This window comes from Amblyraja radiata, chromosome 8 (genome assembly GCF_010909765.2).
Source record: "Amblyraja radiata isolate CabotCenter1 chromosome 8, sAmbRad1.1.pri, whole genome shotgun sequence".
NCBI lineage: Eukaryota > Metazoa > Chordata > Chondrichthyes > Rajiformes > Rajidae > Amblyraja > Amblyraja radiata.
Genome location: NC_045963.1, coordinates 64123234 through 64145611, shown reverse-complemented (window position 1 = coordinate 64145611; position 22378 = coordinate 64123234). Strand labels below are relative to the sequence as shown.

Here is a 22378-nt window from a genome sequence, read left to right as displayed (position 1 = left end):
AAATTGATTAAATTCATTTATTTTATCATCAATCTACACACGATACCCCAGAATGAAGAAGCGAAAACAGGTGTTTAGAAATTTTTGCAAAGTAATTAAAAAGAAATAACTGAAATATCACATTTACATAAGACCCTTTGTTATGACACTCAAAATTGAGCTTAGGTTCATCCTGTTTCCATTGATTGATTGATTGATTGATTATCTTTGAGACGTTTCTACAACTTGATTAGAGTCCACCAGTGGTAAATTAAGTTGATTGGACATGATTTGGAAAGGCACACACCTGTCTATATAAAGTCCCCCAGATGACAGTACATGTCAGAGCAAAATCCAAGCCATGAAGACGAAGGAATTGTCCGTAGTCCTCCGAGACAGGATTGTGTCGAGACATGATAGAAACATAGAAACATAGAAAATAGGTGCAGGAGTAGGCTATTCGGCCCTTCGAGCTTGCATCGCCATTCAATATGTTCATGGCTGATCATCCAACTCAGTATCCCGTACCTGCCTTCTCTCCATACCCCCTGATCCCTCTAGCCACAAGGGCCACATCTAACTCCCTCTTAAATATAGCCAATAGACAATAGACAATAGGTGCAGGAGTAGGCAATTCGGCCCTTCGAGCCAGCACCGCCATTTAATGTGATCATGGCTGATCATCCCCAATCAGTACCTCGTTCCTGCCTTCTCCCCACATCCCCTTACTCCGCTATTTTTAAGAGCCCTATCTAGCTCTGTCTTGAAAGCATCCAGAGAACCTGCCTCCACCACCCTCCGAGGCAGAGAATTCCACAGACTCACCACTGTCTGTGAGAAAAAAAATTCTCGTCTCCGTTCTAAATGGCTTACACCTTATTCTTAAATATCTGGGAAGGGTATAAAACAATCTCTGCAGCATTGCAGGTCCCGAAGAGCAAAGTGGCCTCCGTCATTCTTAACTTTGGAACCACCAGGACTCTTCATAGAGCTGGCCACCCGGCCAAACTGAGCAATCGGGGAGAAGGGCCTTGGTCAGGGAGGTGACCAAGAACCCGATGGTCACTCTGACAGATCCCCAGAGTTCCTCTGTGGAGATGGAAGAACCTTCCAGAAGGACAACTATATCTGCAGCACTCCACCAATATGGTAGATTGGCCAGACGGAAGCCACTCCTCAGTAAAAGGCACATGACAGCCCGCTTGGAGTTTGCCAAAAGGCATGAGAAACAAGATTCACTGGTCCGATGAAACCAAGATTGAACTCTTTGGCCTGAATGCCAAGCGTCACGTCTGGATGAAAGCAGGCACCGCTCATCACCTGCCCAATACCATACCTACTGTGAAGCATGGTGGTGGCAGCATCATGCTGTGGAGATATTTTTCAGTGGCAGGAACTGGGTGAATAGTAAGGATGGTATAAAAGATGAACGGAACAAAGTACAGAGAGATCCTTGATGAAAACCTGCTCCAGAGTGTTCTGGACCTCAGACTAGGGCGGATGTTTACCTTCCAACAGGACAACAACCCTAAGCACACAGCCAAGACAACGCAGGAGTGGCTTCGTGACAAATCTGTGAATGTCCTTGAGTGGCCCAGCCAGATCCCGGACTTGAACCCGATCGAACATCTCTGGAGGGACCTGAAAATAGCTGCGCATCGACGCTCCCCATCCAACCAGACAGAGCTTGAGAGGATCTGCAGAGAAGAATGGAAGAAATTACCCAAATACAGGTGTGCCAAACTTGTAGCGTCAAAGCCAAGAAGACATGGCTGTAATCGCTGCCAAAACGTGCCTCAACAAATTACTAAACGGTCTGAATACTTATGTAAATGTGATAATTCAGTTATTTCTTTTTCATTACTTTGCAAAAATTTCTAACCTGTTTTCGCTTTTTTATTATGGGATATTGTGTGTAGATTGATGATAAATAAATGAATTTAATCCACTTTAGAATAAGGCTGTCACATAACAAAATGTGGAAAAAGTGAAGGGTTCTGAATACTTTCTGAATGCACTGTATGTTTCTATGTTCTATGTTTCTATGTTCTATGTTTCTATAGAGAACCCATTAAAAAACGAAAACACTTCAGTAAGACCCCACTTTCACCACCCAAACTGAAGGCAACTTAATTCATTTTGTGACTTTTGCCGAAAAAATTAACTCTGCTTCACCCTGACGGTAATTAAGGTAAGAATGAGGTTGAGTTCTTGCTTAGTGACAGATGCCCTCTCTCTGATATCATAGTGACCAATCACTGAAGGATGTGGTCAGGGAATGTGAGTTTCATCTTGATCACTATCGTCCAATCCCCAACAATTCATGGAATAGCTTTTGTTGGAAATGTCAGAGACAATATCTGAAACCAAGGTGGGATAATGAATTAGAAATGGAACTTGCTCTGGATCCTTTCACCCGGATTAAATAAAGTGTTACCAGGATTACAAGGATGCGTGTTCATAGCCAGATAATCCGACTCGGTGATGGGTGTTCATTTATTCTCTGAACCAAACATGTAGTCAGACTGAACTCCTGTCGGCCCAACTCCACGCTTGTCGTTCCTGTCTGAATCCTCAACCATTCTGCAGTAGTTGACAGATATCACATGGTGCAGATGCGCCATTGTCAACAGTTACTGGAACGTACCTCCGAGGTGACCGTAGATGGACTGAGTGGGTCTTTGCAAATCCTAGCAGAAAACAAAGAAATGTTGGAAACAGCTGCTTAGCAACTCGTGCTCATCGAAACGCTTCAACGTCTTAAATGTGACTTTTCTTACCATGTAGATGGCGTTTGGATCTGCCTGGTGATCTCCTGAGTTCTGCAACACAACATAATCGAACAGTTACTTTGGTCAAAAAGCTGGCTTCAGAATTCACTGCAGTCACCATGTGTAAAAATATTATATAAATTATATTGAAACTCGTCAAGAACAAAACCTGCACATTTTGTTTAAATATGACAAAAACTTCCAATTTTCCGAGTAGAAATTATCCAATCAATGCACGTTTGTCATTGAGGTCGGATGCAAATTGACCAATCCCGCGCTTTGTTTTATGGTCGCTAGGTAGCGAGGACTCTGGGATCATGGCTGCCTCCTCATTACATCAACAGCAATAACAAGGTTTCCAAGGATAAAGGTAATGTTAACCTTGTTGATAATTTTGTTTTTCAATTGATTTATCTATATAAAGTTTGGATGTGAACTGTTAAATAAAAATTATAAATAACAAATGTACAGCTTGGGTTAGGATTAGGGTCAAGGTCAGGGTCGGTCGGGCTTGTCGGTAGGCCGATGGATTCTGTGGAGGATTGGTCGGGCTGTCGGACCACTAGTGGATGCTGCGAAGGGTCAGTTGGGCTGCCGGCCAGCTAGTGGATGCTGCGAGGCTTCGGTCAGGCAGTTGATAGGCCGGTGAGTGCTGCGAGGGTTCGGTCAGGCTGTCGGCCGGCCAGTATTGCAGCGAGCGAGCGGGCGGACTGACGGAGCCGGAGCTATGGGGGTGCTGAAGGCGGCCGGGTGGTGTGCTCCCCACCATTATCACCACGACGATCGAGAAGGGCATGCTGGCTGAGGTGGACTCGCTGAGCGGCCACACGTACGGAGCCCCCAGCCAGTCCCAAAGTGGCTCCAGCTCCAGCCGTGGGCAGCTCTGGAAGGGGGGCGAGTTAGGGTTAGGGTTTAGCATTTTCCTCAGTGGAAGCTACCTTAGCCTTCCACCAGCCTGGCTCTGCCCCAATCCCACTATGACCATGACCCACACTCTGCACACTGGCAGTCAGTGGGGTTCAGTAAATGGGGGAACCGTGTATATATATATCCAGGACCAGAGGATTTTTCCCACCGATGAAAAATCAGAGAGATATTAATGTTAAAAAAAATTAGCCATTCTTTCTGCTGCCCCTGCTGGAGGGAGGGACTATAAAATCAGGAAGTGGTGTGCCTCACTCAGTCTCTGCAAGATGGAGGAAGCCAGTGGGTCACGTCTCTCTGAACTCTGAATAACACATGTTACCCAACTGTGAGTGCCCTTAATGTGGTTTGAAAATGAAAATATGGTTGGTTTGAAGTAAAAATGCACTGCTAATGGTTGTTTGGGTTGAAGTAAAAATGCACTGCTAATGGTTGTTTGGGTTGAAGTAAAAATGCACTGCTAATGGTTGTTTGGGTTGAAGTAAAAATGCACTGCAAATGGTTGTTTGGGTTGAAGTAAAAATGCACTGCTAATGGTTGTTTGGGTTGAAGTAAAAATTGCACTGCTAATAGTTGTTTGGGTTGAAGTAAAAATGCACTGCTAATGGTTGTTTGGGTTGAAGTAAAAAATGCACTGCTAATGGTTGTTTGGGTTGAAGTGAAAATGCACTGCTAATGGTTGTTTGGGGGGGTTTTGGGTTGAAGTGAAAAGACACTGCAAAGGGTTGTTTGGGGGGGGGGTGGGGTGGGTTGGGTTGAAGTAAAAATGCACTGCAAATGGTTGTTTGGGTTGAAGTAAAAATGCACTGCAAATGGGTTTGGGTTGAAGTAAAAATGCACTGCAAATGGTTGTTTGGGTTGAAGTAAAAATGCACTGCAAATGGTTGTTTTGGTTGAAGTGAAAATGCACTGCTAATGGTTGTTTGGGCGGGTTTTGGGTTGAAGTGAAAAGGCACTGCAAAGGGTTGTTTGTCTAAACTTGACAACTTCCTGTTTGCACTATATTGATTTTAGGTAAAACGCTATTCACGCCATGAAGGCCACACCCACACTGGGGGGAGGGATTATAAAACCCGGAAGTGTGGGTGTGGCTCAGTCTCTGCAAGATGGGGAGGGAGAGGTCACATATCTGTCTGAGCTGTGAATCAACTGAACACACTGAATGTCTACTGAACTGTGTGGTGTTTTAAGGTGTTTTTATGGTGGTTTCATCTAGCTTGAAATGGTATGAAACGGCATTTGAATGTGGTGTTGTTGCACCCTGCATGAAGGTATGAAACTGCATTTGAATTTGGTGGCCTTGCACCCTCCTTGAATGGTATGAAACTGCACTTGAATTTGGTGGCCTTGCACCCTGCTTGAAGTGGTTGGAAACTGCACTTGAATTCGGTGGCCTTGCACCCTGCTTGAAGAAGTAGGAAACTGAACATGAATTTGGTGGCCTTGCATCCTGCTTGAAGTGGTAAGAAACTGCACTTGAATTTGGTGGCCTTGCACCCTGCTTGAAATGGTAGGAATATGGATTTGAATTTGGTGGCCTTGCACTCTGCTTGAAATGGAATTTCAAGGAATAGCCGCGAGTCAACTGCCAGCCCACCAGCCATGAGTGAGCTGCCAGCACATCAGGCTTGAGGGACTGAGCTGCCACCCCAAGGATACATTTGGCCCACAATGTCCATACTAGCCCTCTGGAGACCAGTAGTCCCTGCAGAAAACAACACCCATACCAGCTCTCCAGATCCCCCCTTCACTGGCCACCAATATTGGAATTGGTGGAGAGGTGGAATATTGCATCGGGGGACCAGCCCCCTCGTGTGAACATGGGACCCAATAGATACCACTTAGTATAGTATATATATATACTTTTTGATCTCATTTTCTAATTAGTTTAATTAATTAATGTGCAACTTTTGGCACTGACGAGTTATGACTTCTCAAATATATTTTATCTAAATCTGTGCAAAATTTCATGTAGTTCCGAGACATGGGTCACGAAAGTTGATTTCTGGACATCTTTTTTTATGCTCAGCCCACAGCCTACAATGATCCACAAAGCTAGTGGAGTAAATACCTGATGGGAAGTTAATAGCACACCATCAGGGAGAGGGATCCCAGCACAGGTCTGCTTATCCCAGAAAACTATCAGAACTCACCGGGACATTTCTTGCCACAGATATGTTTTCATAATCTGCTCCTGGAGTCTGATCATCATCCGCTCCGGACTGGGCTGTGAAATAGAGAACAAGGTCTCACAATGAGCAGCCCCGGAGCTGTGAATCCCACTTTGCTACCCAACAGCATAATTACGACTTTTTGACAATGACCAGCCCTTACGATTTCACTAACCACACAGCAATCAGATCAGACTGAATTATTTAGTTAAACATACAGGACTGGTGGCTTCCAGAAGCTCTGCGTCTGATGAGGCAAATGGCTCCAGTAACAGCAAGAACTCCCAGCACCAAAGGTAGAATGATCCAGGCAAGATACATCACCACAACTTGATTCTCCTTCATTTGAGAAACTGCAAAGAAATCACATCATTGGGTAAACATCAGGGAAAAGTAATGTCAGTGCAGAAGGAAGCCACTTGGCCCATCGTTCTGTGCCACCTCTTTGAAAAAGTGGTCCACTGATCCTAACTCACTTATTTCCCCGTCCTGCAATAGGTTCTCACTGGAATTTATCCAATTACTAATGGAATGTTGCTATTCAACTCACGTCTACCAGCTGACCCAACTGGCCACTGAATGAAGCACAGTCCCCTGAGGCACCCTGTTCCTTCAACCTTCATTGACCATTCTGATATAAATGTACTGTGATAAATGAAGGAAGGGGAGCACCGAGTGTTCACAAGCCAGTGAGTTTACCTGGCCAATTATTGGAATACTTCCTAAAGAACCAAATAAGCATTAATTTAGAAATCATTAAATGTCAGCAAGCTTGAATTGGGTCCCGTTGTAACAGTGCGGAGGTGACACCTAGAGAGGTCAGGGTAGCAGTGGAGGGGGATTAAAGTGGTGACAACAGGAAGCTCAAGGTCACTCCTGTAGATGGAGTGGAAATACTCCATAAAGCATTCACTCCATCTGTGTAGAAAGGAACTGCAGATGCTGGTTTATGCTGAAGACAGGCACAAAGTGCTGGAGTTACTCAGCGGGTCAGGCAGCATCTCTGGATAAAAAGGATGGGTGATGTATCGGGTTAGAACCCATGTTTACACCCTGCAGTGTTACATTGTCTGAAAAACGTTTCTGACCTGAAACGTCACCCATATTTTTTCACCAGAAATGCTGCCTGACCCGCTGAGTTACTCCAGCACTTTGTGTCAACTATGTTTAATTTCCTCCGTGTGGAAGAGACCACGCGGAGAACACCAAATGCAGTACATCCGTTTGGAAAAAGTGCAAGTCATTCACTGCTTAACCTGGAAAGGCTATTTGTGTCCCTGGACGGTGGGAAGGGAAGAGGTGAAAAGTCAAGTGTTGCTTCTCCTGTGTTTTTGCATGGAGACACACAGCGTATGAGTGCGAGTGGTTGCTGGGGACGGACGACGTGGGGACGGTGGATCTGGTGAAAAATGCAAAGAATGATCGGATAAATATGGCAGGTTCCTGGGTGGAAGGTAAGGAGCAAGGGAACTATGTTCTTATCCATTCCTGGAAAGAGGAGGAGTGAGAGCATAGATACGGGAAAATCAATAAGATGACTTTAAGGACTTTGTCCACTCCAGTAGAGGAGAAGCCATTGTTCAGGATGAAGGAAGACATTTCAGTGGCATCTCTTAGGGTAACTTATTGTTTCTTCCCATCATCATTTTAGCTCAGTTTGTCCTGCTAGATGTGGCCTTGAGCACACTGTTAACAACCCATCTCATAGTCAAGGAAGCCTAATATGCTTACAATTCAACGCATTGAATTCAATCAGAGATATTTCCTTTGTACTACCCATTCCTTCCTTCTCACAGAAATGTTTTAATTCTGTTTTTCTTTCTCCACAGATGCTGCCTGGCCTTCTGGTGGTCACAGGGTAAACACATAAACTATGTACAGACAGCACCCCTAGTCAGGATTGAACAGGGGTCTCTGGCACGATAAGGCAGGAACTCTACCGCTGCGCCACTGTGCTGCCCCATTGACCAAAAATCTGTATATTTTTTAAATGGTTACATAAAATGACAGAGATAGATTGGAATAGGGGGTTTACTTTGGGGGAGGGCCAATTTCACAACATTAAGCCAGGACCTGGCAAATTTACTTATCTGTAAGTCCAAATCTGCATTCAAAGGAGAAAAAACAAGAACTCAAGGTCAACATATTTGTGTAAGGGCGATTGTCAAGAGTAACAAGAATAGGGAACCAAGGATGCAGAGGGTTGGATAAAGAGAAAATAGGAAGCATATGGCTAACGGGGCCGGCAAGTGGGAGTGTAGCGGGCCTGAGCGGTAGAAAGAAAATGTAAGTTTTTAAAGGGAAATACTTTGTCAAATCAAACGTAAATCGCTACAACACACTCCCGGCGAATAGTGAGTAAGTTGGGCCTAAAATTGTTGTGCTATTGTGTACTGTTTTCATGGGTGGAAATCCCGGGGAGACGTGGGGACACACGCCCCCTCCATGTTTTGAGAGGTGGGGGACATGGTTTGTAATCCAGATTTTGAAATTCAGTTTAAAAAAAAATCTACTAAAAATCTCCGCTTTCCGCAAGACAGAGGGGGTGGGACTGATGTTCGAGGGCGCCGATTGGACTAGAGAGATGCCGGTCAGCAGGCAATGGGGGGGGGGGGGGCATGATGATTCAGCGCGATGATTGGAGGAGGAGGTGTTGGTCATAGGCGGAAGTAGGGGGGTGGGGCTGAGTATAAAGCGCGGTGATTGGAGGAGGGAGACGTCCTCGTGGAGCAAAGATCATAGAGCGGAGCATTAATCGGCCCGTTCGCGGTGCCTTTCATCACCCGGCGCGGATTGAAATCGGCCTCGGGCGATGAAAGGCCCCGCGAACGGGCCGATTCAAGCCCCACGATTCGGGGCTGATGAAGCTGCTGTTGCTGGAGTTTGGAGTTGGTCACCAACCAGGTCAGCTCCCGATGTTATCGTGCACAGGGCCAACGGCCGAAGCCTCGCGCATGTGAGCTGGCGTGCGGCCACCAAGAAATTGTGTGTCCCCCATGTTTTGATAGATACATACATACAACAAAACATACAAACAAACAAATATACATACATACAAGACGAGAGTTATACTACTACATACTAGACCAAGCGCGGACCTGTTGGGTCCCCATCCCCCAACGCAATATTCCACCACTCACCCACAGCCCCCAACTGCAGCGGCATGGCTGATGGGTTCCCGTTGTGACGTCAGAGATCCCTGTTGTGACGCGAGTCACGGTGACCCTCCCCCAACTACGCAGGCGCGGCCGGCAAATGGGAGCGCAAATGCCAGGTTTATTAAAGTTTAATAAATCAAAACTTTTAAAATATTACATAAATCTGAACAAAACATGCTGCTGCACACCGCAGGTCAACGGTGAGTAAGGTGGGCCCAAAATTGTCGCGCTGTCGTGTACTGTTTTGTCTGTATTTCGGGAACAAACAAACAAAGAAGATGAGAGTTTTAGAGAGAGGTAAGTAGGTATGTAGGTAGGTAGAGTAGGTAGGTAGGTAGGTAGGTGATATAGATAGATAGATGCCGCTACCAATGAAGGAATGTTGACAGTTTTACTAGAAGGTGTAGTGGTGTAACTGAAAAAAGGGTGTGGGAGGAGCAACTTCAATAGGAAATTATTTAATTAATTTTTGTCCCTGGAAGGTTATAATGTGCTTGGTTGAAAGATGGGGCCATGTTCCAGAGCAAAAAATGGTGGGGTCAGATTCAGGCAAACACAATAAGGTGAAGTGTGACTGTAAGTTTGGAGTTAGGAGCTCGGGCAGAAACGTGATGTTCCACAAATAGCCATCAGATGTGTATTTGTCTATCCAATTCATTAAAAAGCATAAATAAATACATGAAAATGAATCGGTATGGGCAAGTTGGGCCGAAGGGCCTGTTTTCACGCTGTATGACTATGAAAATTACAAGATTCAATACTTTAAAGTTTTTAATATTGTAAATATTGTAAACTGAAATGAAAATAAATGCTCAAAACCGCTACCCCACCCCTGGCATGCTCTATATCTACACTAACGGAGATCGTTTAGTATTGTGTAAACTGAACTTACTAATGACAATCATCTGGATCCCGTTCCCACTGATATCTCCCCACACTGTGCAGTAATAGACGGCAGAGTCATTGAGCGTCACGTTTGTGACCGTCAGGATGAAGCTGTTGTTGGAGGCGTCTTTGAACAGCTGGAACCGCTCAGTGAAGCCTGGTCTCCTTCGTACGCTGCCTCCAGCCTCGTGTGTTAAAACCCACTCCATGTCCTGCCCGGGTAGTTATCGGTACCAGTGGACGTCAGTGTTTCCCACTTCAGTAGAGGTCCTTCTGCAGTTGTATAGGGCCCTGGTGAGACCACATCTGAAATATTGTGTGTAGTTTTGGTCTACTAATTTGAGGAAGGACATCCTTGCTATTAGAAACGTATAAAATTATAAAAGGACTGGATAAAATTTACTAGATTTACTAAACGACTGGATGCGGGAAAAAATGTTCCCAATGTTGGGGGAGTCCAGAACCAGGGGCCACAGTCTAATAATAATGGGGAGGCCATTTATAACTGAGATGAGAAAAAGTTTTTTCACCCAGAGAGTTGTGAATTTGTGGAATTCTCTGCCACAGAAGGCAGTAGAGGCCAATTCACTGGATTAATTTAAAAGAGAGTTAGATCTCTAGGGGCTAGCGGAATCAAGGGATATGGGGAAAAGACAGGCACGGGTTATTGATTGTGGATGTTCAGCCAAGGTCCCAATGAATGGCGGTGCAGGCTCGAAGGGCCAAATGGCCTCCTCCTGCACCTATTTCCTATGTTCTCCATGGGACACCGTAACCGTGCCGTGTCATCCTCAGTGACACGCTCCAGCCTCGGGAATTGGATCAGGATCGAAGGATTTGCATCTTTAATGGGAAAATATGTCTTCTTAAAAAAAAACACTCAGCACAACCATGCTTGAAGAGCGCACAGAATCTAACACTAAATTTGTAGAATTGAATTAGTCATACTAAATCATGCAAAATTGAGTCATTTTGATTAGGGCCATATGTGTGCACAGCACAGGAATGGGCCCTTGTGATACTTAAAACCAGAGCAATGTTACTGAGTTCAGTGATCCTGCAATATTATATAACCTGTGCATGGGGCTAAACAAAGTTCTGAATGGGTTTGTGGAGAGATTTGCTCGTGCTACTCAAGAGATTTTAAACTAGTGAGACATGGGGTTGGGACCCAGAATGACAGCGGACTCATGTGTAGAAGCGTGGATGAGGGAAGAGCTGTAATCTATTATTAATTTATTATTAAGTAAGTGGAGCTTTTGGAATATATCAGGATTGGGTGGAGTCAAAAGGTTTTTCTAAAGGAAATCATATTCAACAAATCAGCTAATTTTTTGAGATTGTAGTTAGCAGCACAGATAAGGGAAAACTAGCTGATGTGCATTTGGACTTTCAGAAGGCACAAGCTACAAAGAAGGTGCAGATAAAAAATAAACTCTCACACATACCTGTCTTTCCACTTGCTATTCATTACCCACCACTAGCCCCTCTGGGTTCCTATATCTGCCACATCTCCTCCACCTTCCGGTTCAGAACTACCTCACCATCCGCACTCGGGTTCTACATTTTATTTCACATCTTTTCTTATCAGAATTAATTATTTGTAATTTTTTGTCTTCTCTGCTGATCACCTCCAGTTTTCGTTAATATCTTCCCCTATCCCTCCTGCACATCATTCATCTAACAATCAACCCTTCCATATCTGAGTCTACCTGTCACTTGCAAGCTCTTGCCCCACCCCTACTCCCTCCCGTCTTTCCACCAGCTCTATGCTACTCCATCAGTCTGAAGAGGTCTTGACCTGTAACACTGTCCATTTACTTTCCCAGATGTTGGCTGACCTGCTGAGTTCCTCTGGAACTAATATCTACATTGCAGATCAGTGGACTATCTTTGATCGGACTTCACTGGCTTTATCTAACACTAAACGTCACTCACGTTACTCCCTTTATCGTGTATCTGTGGATGGCTCTATTGTTATTATGTATTGTCTTTCCACTGACTGGTTAGCCCGCAAAAGCCTTTTACTGTACCTTGGTACACGTGACAATAAACTAAACTCAAACTCTAAAACTCAAGCATGGTTTTTTCCCAAGCATTTCATAATATTTCTTCTCCCATGTGCTTATACATCTTTTGCATTTCATGGGCTAACCTATTCCTTTTAAAAACTCAAGTTATCCTCTTTCTCTCCTTATTCTGATTTGTTTCAGGAGGGATATGGGCCAAACACAGGCAGGTGGGACTGCAATTTTGTTCAATCCAAGCTGTTTGAATGACAATAAAAGGCATTCAATTCTATTCTATTCTATTCTAGTGTAGCTGGGACATGTTGGCCGGTGTGGGCAAGTTGGGCAGAAGAGCCTGTTTCCACGCTCTATGACTATTTGACTTTATGCTATTAGTTGGTAATATCTTCCATCTCTGACAACTCAAACCCTAAGGGTAATCCTTTTTCATCCACAAACCATTTGCAGAGGCTATTTACACTTTTGATTTTTGTTCCCTTGTACTTTCACACACTTTTCTATTTCCTAGCTTTTGCACTTTACGCGCCATGGATAACTTCCCCACTCTCTGTTTTACTGGGAGTGGTCACAGAATTCCCATGTGTCGGTGAGTTGATACGGTGAAGGTTGAAGTGTGAGCTGCTGTTATCGTCAGTGTAGGCAAACAATGACTTACCAGTCACATTGAGCTGGGATCCTGCTCCATAGATGTAACTCCACACACTGCAGTTGTAGACAGCAGTGTCATTGATGGAGACATTGGTGATGGTCAGAATGTAACTGTTGCTCATGGCTCAGGAAGAGGTTCGAGCAGGTGTGGACGAAGAGCGTGTGAGCAGGACGGTGGGGCTCAGGCAGCAGTGAGCGTGGACAGGGTGGGAGAGCTTACCGCAGCGCAGGATTACCTGGTCAAACACCATGCAGGCAGACTTCCAGCGTGTCCAGTTCCTTGTCTAAGCTGTCTATGATGCCCTACCAAGCCCAGCAAACCTCCACGTCTGGGGCAAGAGCGAGACACATTCCTGCCCATGTTGCTCTGGAAGAGGATCATTAGAACATCTCCTCAGCAGCTGCCCAAAGTCCCTTGGGGAAGGTCGCTATCGGTGGCGCCATGAGCAGGTGCTCAAGGTGGTTGCTGAGAAAATTGCCACTGCCATTGGTAACTGCAAACACCACCACACCCCGAAGAAATCAATCAGTTTTGTCAAGGCTGGAGAAAAGCCTCGACCACAACCAAAAACAAGGACGGGCCTCCTCTACACAGCCACTGACTGGGAGCTGCACGTCGATCAGGGCAAACAGCTGAAATTTCCACAGCACATCACAGCAACATCACTCCGGCCAGACGTGATCATCACCTCCGAAGTGACAAAACAGCTGATCATTCTGGAGCTGTCAGTGCCCTGGGAAGAGTGTATTGAAGAGGCTAATGAGAGGAAATGCGCAAAGTACCAGGAACTGGTGGAGATGTGCCAGGACAGTTGCTGGAAGACATACTATGAGCCCATAGATGTGGGCTGTAGAGGCTTTGCAGGACGCTCACTCTGCAAAGTCCTCAACCAGTTGGGCTTTACGGGGCTGGCAAAAAAGAGGGACATTCAATCCGCAAGCGAAGCCGCAGAGAAAGCCACTAGGTGGCTTTGGATTAAGAGGGCTGATCCGTCGGTGGTTGCTGCTTGGACGCAAGTCGAGGCCTGATCAACCCCGGCTGGGACGCCTGGCCAAGGGTGCCTGATGTTGTGAGACCTGAAACACCCAATGACCCCAGGTCACATCACTGAGGATGCGTCCCAGTGCATCTAGAAGATGTATCTTTCACACTGTGTGAGTATACATGGAGCTCAATGGAAAGCATCATATTTCTCCAGCATTTAGTGTGTAACAGTTTCTAAAATTTGAATACCATCACATACTTCCCAGGGAGGCTCAGGATAATTGAAGAGTAAGATTATTGAGGATGTCAGATTTATCTATGTTCTCCGGACTTTCTGGCTGACCTTTTAAGTTACTCCAACAGCTTGTGCCTTTTGTAATTCAATATATTGTTTGCCTTCTAAACTGCTCATTCTATCTACATGTTGATTTTAAGTTATTTTGTGTATGGGAACACCCAGATTCTTCTGACATTACAGTCTCACAACATTCAAAAAAATACTTTGCATGTCTGTTTTTCTTATAGAAGTGAATGATTATATTTTTCCAAGTTATAGCCCATCTGGCTTGTCCTACTCTTTATACTTGTCTGTGCCCCCTGCAGCCTCCTCACATGTTGCATCACCTACTAACTAACCTGGATATGTTATACTTGGTCTCCTCATCCTCGATTGTGAACAGTGAGGGTCCCAGCACCAAACCCTGCACCACCTCTCACTAGTCACATCCTCTCAGCTTGAATACCTGCTGTTCATTCCAGTTTCTCCAGGAGATTTAACCAAGAGATTCTCCCATCTATGTGTCTGCTTGTGATGAATAATGGTCGATCTTGTCTACAGCTACCATCTCCATATGGCTCATTGACAAACACAACTCTACTTTGGTAGTTACAAACATCTAACAACGTGAGCTTTAAAATATTTCTCACCCATGATGTCCATTTCATACATCCACGTTGACTCCGTTCTTACAACGACCCTATTCTTCTGCCTTTGTGTCGGATTCTTATCTTTCCTTTACTGCCGATGGTGCAATGAGTTATCTACTTTACTGGAACATGGAAATTATATTGAGGGGGAATTTCAACCGTGCTTCACTCTATTTAACATGGATTAGGGGCTCGCATCAACACAATGCAGATGAGCAAAGACTCAGATCCAGACAACAATGAACTGTCAGCCTGAGGGAGGGCATGAACACAGGTGATCAACGTGTAACCTGTTTCTTCTCAGCCAGTCCCAGACCCCTGGCCTTGGCTCAAGTGACAGCGTTGTTGTTATTGCTGCCTCTGCGCTGTGAGTGGTACAAGTATCAGTGATTCCTGGTTGGTTGAAAACAAGCCCGAAGGTTCGCCAGTCGGCGGGACTGGGAACCTGTCAAAAGGCTCATCGGTTGGCATGACCGGGAGAGAGCTGGAGACGTCAGACACAAGGAGCAAGGGCCGGTGCGAGGTTGAACCAGGGAAATGTCTCCATTTCCCCCAGATAGGCTGCTGGAGGCACCCCCGGGACACAAAGATGGCCGGGCAAGGAGAGGAATGGCGACGTTGGTTTGTGGGAACTACTCCAGTACAACGAGCTGTGGGCTGACCGGACGTTGCACTTTGAATAATCATGACGCCAAAACATGGTTGCGCAGCATGTGTAATATATGCAAAAAGAATTTCACTGCTCAGTTGCACATGTGACAAATAAAGAACCATTGAACCATTGGAATAAGGAGGCAGCATTGGTTAATCTAAAGCCATGACAAGTTGTAGTACTGCTCTCCTGTGCCTTAACTCAAACAGCTGTGAGCAGTGCCCTGCTATTACACTGAGCACTGAACACTATTTCTAGTTTTCTCTACAATGAAGAACACACTGCACATTGAAATTTATTTCCCACAACCCAGATCTGACATCAGTTACCATATCAGTGCTCACACCATTCGTGAGGGACCACAATGTATTGGTCTCCAGAATCAGGGCTCCAGTATGATCTCCTTAATCTTTCAGTAATTCCTGCACATGTGCCAATTAAAGGAAAGTGAATTACACCCAATATAGTTACACATAGGTGAATAAAACCAAATATAATTTGTACTCACTGGCTACGCTGAGCTGGGTTCCGTTCCCTCTGATATCTCCCCACACTGTGCAGTAATAGACGGCAGAGTCATTGAGCGTCACGTTTGTGACCGTCAGGATGAAGCTGCTGTTGGAGGCGTCTTTGAACGGCTGGAACCGCTCAGTGAAGCCTGGTCTCCTTCGTACGCTGCCTCCTGCCTCGTGTGTTAAAACCCACTCCATGTCCTGCCCGGGTAGTTCTCGGTACCAGTGAACATCAGTGTTTCCCACTTCAGCGTTCTCCATGGAGCAATGTAACCGTGCCGTGTGACCCTCAGTGACACGCTCCAGCCTCGGGAATTGGATCAGGATCGGAGGATTTGCAACTTGAAAGGGAAAATATCAACAGATGAACAATAATGTTGGAGTTGCTAAATACTTTATGTGTTTCAACTTAAAATACATTCATCCTTTGTCATTAGATAACCTCATGTAAAAGTGATGCTAACTTGGTTAGTATCTGATATTAAAATCATGATTGCAGCTGATTGCAACTTTCTCCCTGTTCACGATTATCTTTCACTCTCTCTCTCCAGTGTTGGGAGGTGTTGCCTCACAATGGGGATTTCATTTTTCATTTAGCTTTGTTTAGTCGTTTATTTAGTCCTTTGTTGCTACACGGAGATAAGCAGATCTCTGTATATTGGAGGAATAAGAGGGTATGGAGATAGATCATTGAGGTGGTAATGTTTAGTTTACTTTAGTGTAGAGATGCAGCATGGAGACAGGTCCTTCACTCACTGAGCCCATGTTGATCATCGAGTTATTGATCTCAGTGTGGCAGATGGTGCAACTAATAGTGCCTGTGCATAAACTGTGAATGGCTCGATTGTAATCATGCATTGTCTTTCCGCTGACTGGTTAGCAGGCAACAAAAGCTTTTCACTGTACCTCGGTAGACGTGACAATAAAGTAAACTCAAGCAAAGTGATTATAAATGAAGAAACTAACCTACCTATACTGTAATTTCTTTACATTCATCTGTTCACACTATGTGTACGTCTCTGGCAATGCCGGATTACATTCTCCATCCTGATCTCAGAACGCAGTGATGAGTGATCTGCATTATTCAGTTAAAAAATATTTTTGGCCTATTTTCATTCTCCATTTTGCAGTGTGAACTTCTAATGATGTCTGTCTCTGTAAAACTGACAACATGACATCAAGATTCCTCACGATGTTAGGATTGGAAATAGAACCAATTTAAATACTCACTGGTTACATTCAGCTTGGTTCCATTTCCAAATAAAGTCCCCCAAAGGCCACAGATGTAATTAGCAGAGTCGGCAATCTTCACCTCTCTGATGGTCAGTGAGTAGCTGTTACTGGTGTTGTTCCTGGAAAGCTGAAATCGATCGGAGAAGCCCGGTGACCTGTAAGTGACGCCATTGTCATAAAGACTAAGTTTGATTCTTCCATTACGTGAGTTGTACCAGTGAACGTGGAATGATTTCACAATGTCATTCACATTGGTGCTGTTCAGGACACACCGTATCTCCACTGTTTCACCTTCACGCACCACCAGAGCTCATGGGGATTGGATCAGGGATCTGTTTGCCGTTAGACCTGTGGGTAATAACAACCAAAGATCAGAACAGATGATGACCACAAAAATAATTTGAAACAAAAGGCAGCATGAAAGCTCTTGGATATTCATGAATGTTCTGCACATGTATCCTCAATTTGTAAACTCTTTTGTTTTCTCCTGAGCTTCGCTCTTTCACTCTGCACTGAAATGACAAACAATACCTTTGGTAAAAGCAACAGCTCAAAAGTACAAACACTGAATATCAAAGGTTAAATCCTGCTCCATGTAAGTGCTTGTTGACTGTACACACTGTGTTAAACTGAGCAGTAAATCAGGAACAAAGCTGGCAGTTCTAGTACCATTCATCTAGTATATGTAAGATTCTGTTGCAGAGTCAGATAAAGAAGACTAAGGAAATTCAACATGCTTCCAACAGCTCTTACAAATGTCTACACATGGACCGCATAAAGCATCCTGTTGATTACATCACAGCCTAGTTTGACAATTACTCTACCCTACACTCCACGCTGCCTCGGGAAAGCAACCAACATAGAGAAAGACCATTCACTCCCCTGTCATTCCTACTTGTCCCCTCTCCTGTCGGTCAGATGATACAAAACTTCTCAGCATCTGGCAGCAGTTTTACGATACGAAACGATAACATTTTATTCATCCCCGGAGGGAAATTGTTCTGCCAACAGTCACAACACACAAGGTACACAAATACTTGAAATTAAAAGTGAAAAAAAGAAAAAGACAAGCAACTGTTGGCTGGCTGCCGTGTGCACAGCGCCTTAACCAGAACGAACGAACAAACAAAACAAACAAACGCAGAAGAGGATTTTAAAATTAAAGTTCCCACATTGTTCGCCCACTGTCCCTCAATGCAATCCACCCATGCCGGGTCTCCATTGTTCTTTGCAACAGCCCTCACTTTCCTTGGCTCCTACTCTTTCCCTGGTTACCCTCTTACTCTAATACAATTGTTCAATCCTTGGGATGCTTCTTAATTTTGACTGTCAGTGATATTTTTTCTTGCCCCTTTCCTCTCCTAATTTATATTTAAAGTAGTCTTTTGCTCTCTTTATAACCAAGTGTCTCTCCTGTTTTCTCATCCAGATAACAATATTGATTAGTACGGGTGTCAGATGTTATGGGGAGAAGGCAGGAGAATGGGGTTGGGAGGGAGAGATAGATCAGCCATGATTGTGTGGTGGAGTAGACTTGATGGGCTGAATGACCTAATTCTGCTCCTATCACTTATGATATGATATTTATTTATATCAAGCTATCAAACAGGTCATAACTTGCAGCTTAATGTTCCAGGTTTTTGATGTTTCACCTGTGGTAGAGAGGGAGGTAAATGTACTGGAGGAGTTGCACTATTAATTGATGAAGGTTAGGCAGTGGATGTTGTAGACATGGATTTTAGTAAGGCTTTTGATAAGTTCTCGCATGGTAAGCTGATCCAGAAATGTAAGATGTCTGGAATTCACGATGACTTGGTCATATGCATTCAGAAATGGCTTAATCATAGAAGACACAGGGGTGTGGAAGGAAGATATACTGGCTGGAGGTCTGTGACTAGTGGGACATTGCTATTCTAACCCAATGTCCTTTGCCACAACTGCTCTGTGGGAAAACCCTCATTAACAATGTGGAACTGACAGAGGTGGGAGATGAGGACAAGGGGAACCCTATCCTTGTTCTGGGTGGACGGAGAGGGATTGAGAGCAGAATTGTGAGACTTGGCACATGAACAGTTGAGAGTCTTGTCAGCAATCACAGTCTTTTTCACGGACATAGGGGAAGGAGATAGAGAGCTCAGTAATATGGCTTGAAGACGACAACTCCTCCCTCATTGTCAGTGATGATGAGGAAACTTTTGTGGATATTGCCTCCATTTAATTTGCAGAAAGGATTTCATTAGGTTCCAACAATGTGAGCACACAAAATATGAGGTAATTTTGTAAAACAAGAGACAGAGAAGTTCCATGATTCGCTGAGTGTGTCAAATGGCAATCCTTGGTAATCCTTAGGGATCTGCACTTTTAACCAAATGGGAGAATTCAGAGTTATATATAAAAGCAAAATCAGATCTGAAGGAAAATCCTGGAAGCATTTAGCGGGTCAGACAGCAAAGTGGCGAGTGAAACTCAGTTCATAGTTTAGACAGTGACCGGATGATTTTCACACTTGTTCACGTGATGTTCCATGTTTACAGACACGACTGAATTAGGAAGCAGAGGATGTCGTGCAAATTACAAAGATACAGGCAGAGGCATTGAGTGGCCAGACTATGGAAGATGGAATTTATTGAGGGAAAATATGTCGCCATATATTTTAGATCCATCAATATCAAACCACTGTATCTTCTTAACGCGTCATCCCAGTTATTTTGAACATCGTTTGATGGTATATGTAAATTAATTATTCATGTATCCCAATCTATCATTCATGCCAGAGTTACCTTTACTCACCACTGATTTTAAACAATAGTTTTATCTTTTCAGGACCTTCCACTTGCTCTCTAATGCCAATCCCAAAGGAGTGGTGGTGTGCTCTGATCCAGAATGCCCAGATGCCATCAGGGGGTTCAGCTACAAGGAGCTAACCAAGTTGGACCTGCCCAAAATCTCTCACTTCACTGTGTATAGGAGGGAACTGTAAATGCTGGTTTACACCGAAGGTAGACACAAAATACTGGAGTAACCCAGCAACTCTGGAAAAAAGGAATAGGTGACGTTTCAGGTCGAGACCCTTCTTCAGCCACAGAGGAGTAGCAGCGGGAAAGGGTGTTGCAGAACTCCCATCAGAGGAGAACCTCTTCGAAATAGGCCTACCTTGAGGAGATTTCGCAGTGGAACAGATAAAGAGTGTAAGAAGGAGCTGCATAAGCTGGTTTACACTAAAGATAGACACAAAATGTTGTGGTAACTCAGCAGGTCAGGAATCATCTCTGGAGAAAAGGAACAGATGTCATTTTGGGTCGAGACCCTTCTTCAGACACGAAGAAGGTCTGAAGTTGGTCTGAAGAAGGGTCTCGACCCAAAATGGCACCTATCCTTTTCTCCAGAGATGCTGCCTGACCCACTGAGTTACTGCAGCATGCTGTGTCCATTGATCACTTCACACTTCTCTGGATTGAATTCCACATGCCACCCAATCAATGGACAATCTAGTGCTGCCCTCCAGTGGCAGCAAACATTCTTTTTCACTATCAGTAACACTGCCAATTTTTGATATTATCTGCAAGATTCATAAATTTGGTATTTTATGTTCAAATCAAAAGAATCATTTCTAAAGCTCACAAGAAGCAAGAGGCTGGGGACAACCAATCCACAGAGCCTTTCATTCAGAAAACCTCTCAGCATCCGTCATCCTGTTTCACTCAAGCAGCTAGTTCTCAACCCCTCCCACTCTCTGCTAATTATTTACCCACATCATGCCTCTAATGCTTCTACAATTATTTTTAATTTTGGTTCACTGTGTTTTGATCCCTCAACAAAGAGAAATAGGTAATTCCTAACCAGGCCCCTCAAGCTTCTATCACCATTCAATATGATCATGGCTGATCTGCCCAGAAGTCATCTCATCCTCTGTGCACAATCGACCTCGATCCTCCCGATCCCTCAAAAGGTTGTCTACCTCCACCTTAAGTACTTTAAATGGTCTAGCTTCTACAACTCCCTGAGGCAGAGTTTAGTGTAGTTTAGAGATACAGAGCGGAAACAGTCCCTTCAGCCCACTGAGTCCGCACCGACCAGCGATCCCTGCACATTAACACTATCCTAAATAAACACTTAAACCAAGCCAATTAACCTACAAACCTGTACACCTTTGGAGTGTGGGAGGAAATCGAAGATCTCTGAGAAAACCCACACAGTAATGTGGAGAACGTACAAACTCTGTACAGGCAGTACCCGCTCTCGGGATCAAACCCGGGTCTCTGGCGCTGCAAGCGCTGTAAGGCAGCAACTCCACCGCTGCACCACCATGCCGCCCAATTTCAGAAATTCATTAAGGGCCACATCTAACTCCCTCTTAAATATAGCCAATGAACAGGCCTCAACTATCTTCTGTGGCAAAGAATTCCACAGATTCACCGCTCTGTGTAAAAAATGATTTCTCATCTTGGTTCTAAAAGACATCCCCTTATCCTTAAACTGTGACCCCTTGTTCTGGACTTCCTCAACATCGGGAATAATCTTCCTGCATCTAGCCAGTCCAACCTCTTTTGTAAGACTCTATAATATCCCCCCTCAAACTTCTAATTTCTAACGAGTACAAGCCGAGTCTATCCAGTCTTTCTTCATATGAAAGTCCTACCATCTCAGGAATCACTCTGGTGAACCTTCTCTGTACTCCCTCTGAGGCAAGAATGTCTTTCCTCAGATTAGGAGACCAAAACTGTACGCAATACTCCAGGTGTGGTCTCACCATGATTCTGTACAACTGCAGTAGAACCTCCCTGCTCTTATACTCAAATCCTTTTGCTATGAATGCTAACATACCATTCCCTTTCTTCACTGCCTGCTGCACCTGCATGCCTACTTTCAATGACTGGTGTACCATGACACCCAGGTCTCATTGCATCTCCCCTTTTCCTAATCGACCACTATTTAGATGGGCAAAATCCCCCCATCCCATACTGTTGGCAATTGAGTAGCAATCCGCACAGTCAATTAGTCAGCCGACTTCATTGTGCTCTGCAAAGAGTGCAGGATCCAACAGGCTAGTATTTACAGTATCTTGTCGAAACCAGCCGAGAACATAAGCGAACGCATTGCATGGCATTATATACACAAAAAGCTGCAGTAACTCAGTGGGGCAGGCAGCATCCGTGGAGAGAAGGAATGGGTGATTTTTCAGGTCGAGATCTTTCTTCAGATATATATGTATATATACACACACTGAACCCTTTTTCTCGTTTATTATGTTGTTTACAGTATACTATGTTTACATATTCTGTTGTGCTGATGAAATAAAGAATGTTGTTCTATCTGGGACATGTGACAATAAAACACTCTTGACTCTTGACATCTATCCTGCACTCCTATAAACAATCTGGTTGATGGGCACAAATGTGGACATTCTGCCACGATTTCTCCTGAATTTCCCCCACACTTAGAGAATGTTTAAACTTTTCCTAGCACCCGAGTTACCGAAAGAAAGAGACCTGCCTTTTACAAT

General features: G+C 44.4%; 1 protein-coding gene across 1 annotated transcript in view; it reads right to left on the bottom strand.

Annotated features, from left to right (window-relative positions):
• Nucleotides 1-5800: 5800 nt before the first annotated feature.
• The window catches only part of LOC116976513, a 28504-nt gene continuing 11926 nt past the window's right edge, over nucleotides 5801-22378 (bottom strand). The window contains exons 2-5 of the mRNA XM_033026405.1: nucleotides 16873-17184; nucleotides 15639-15983; nucleotides 6064-6198; nucleotides 5801-5901 (exon numbers count right to left, since the gene is read on the bottom strand). Of these exons, the coding sequence (XP_032882296.1) occupies nucleotides 5801-5901; nucleotides 6064-6198; nucleotides 15639-15983; nucleotides 16873-17184 (893 nt within the window). The remainder of the gene's footprint in view (nucleotides 5902-6063; nucleotides 6199-15638; nucleotides 15984-16872; nucleotides 17185-22378) is intronic.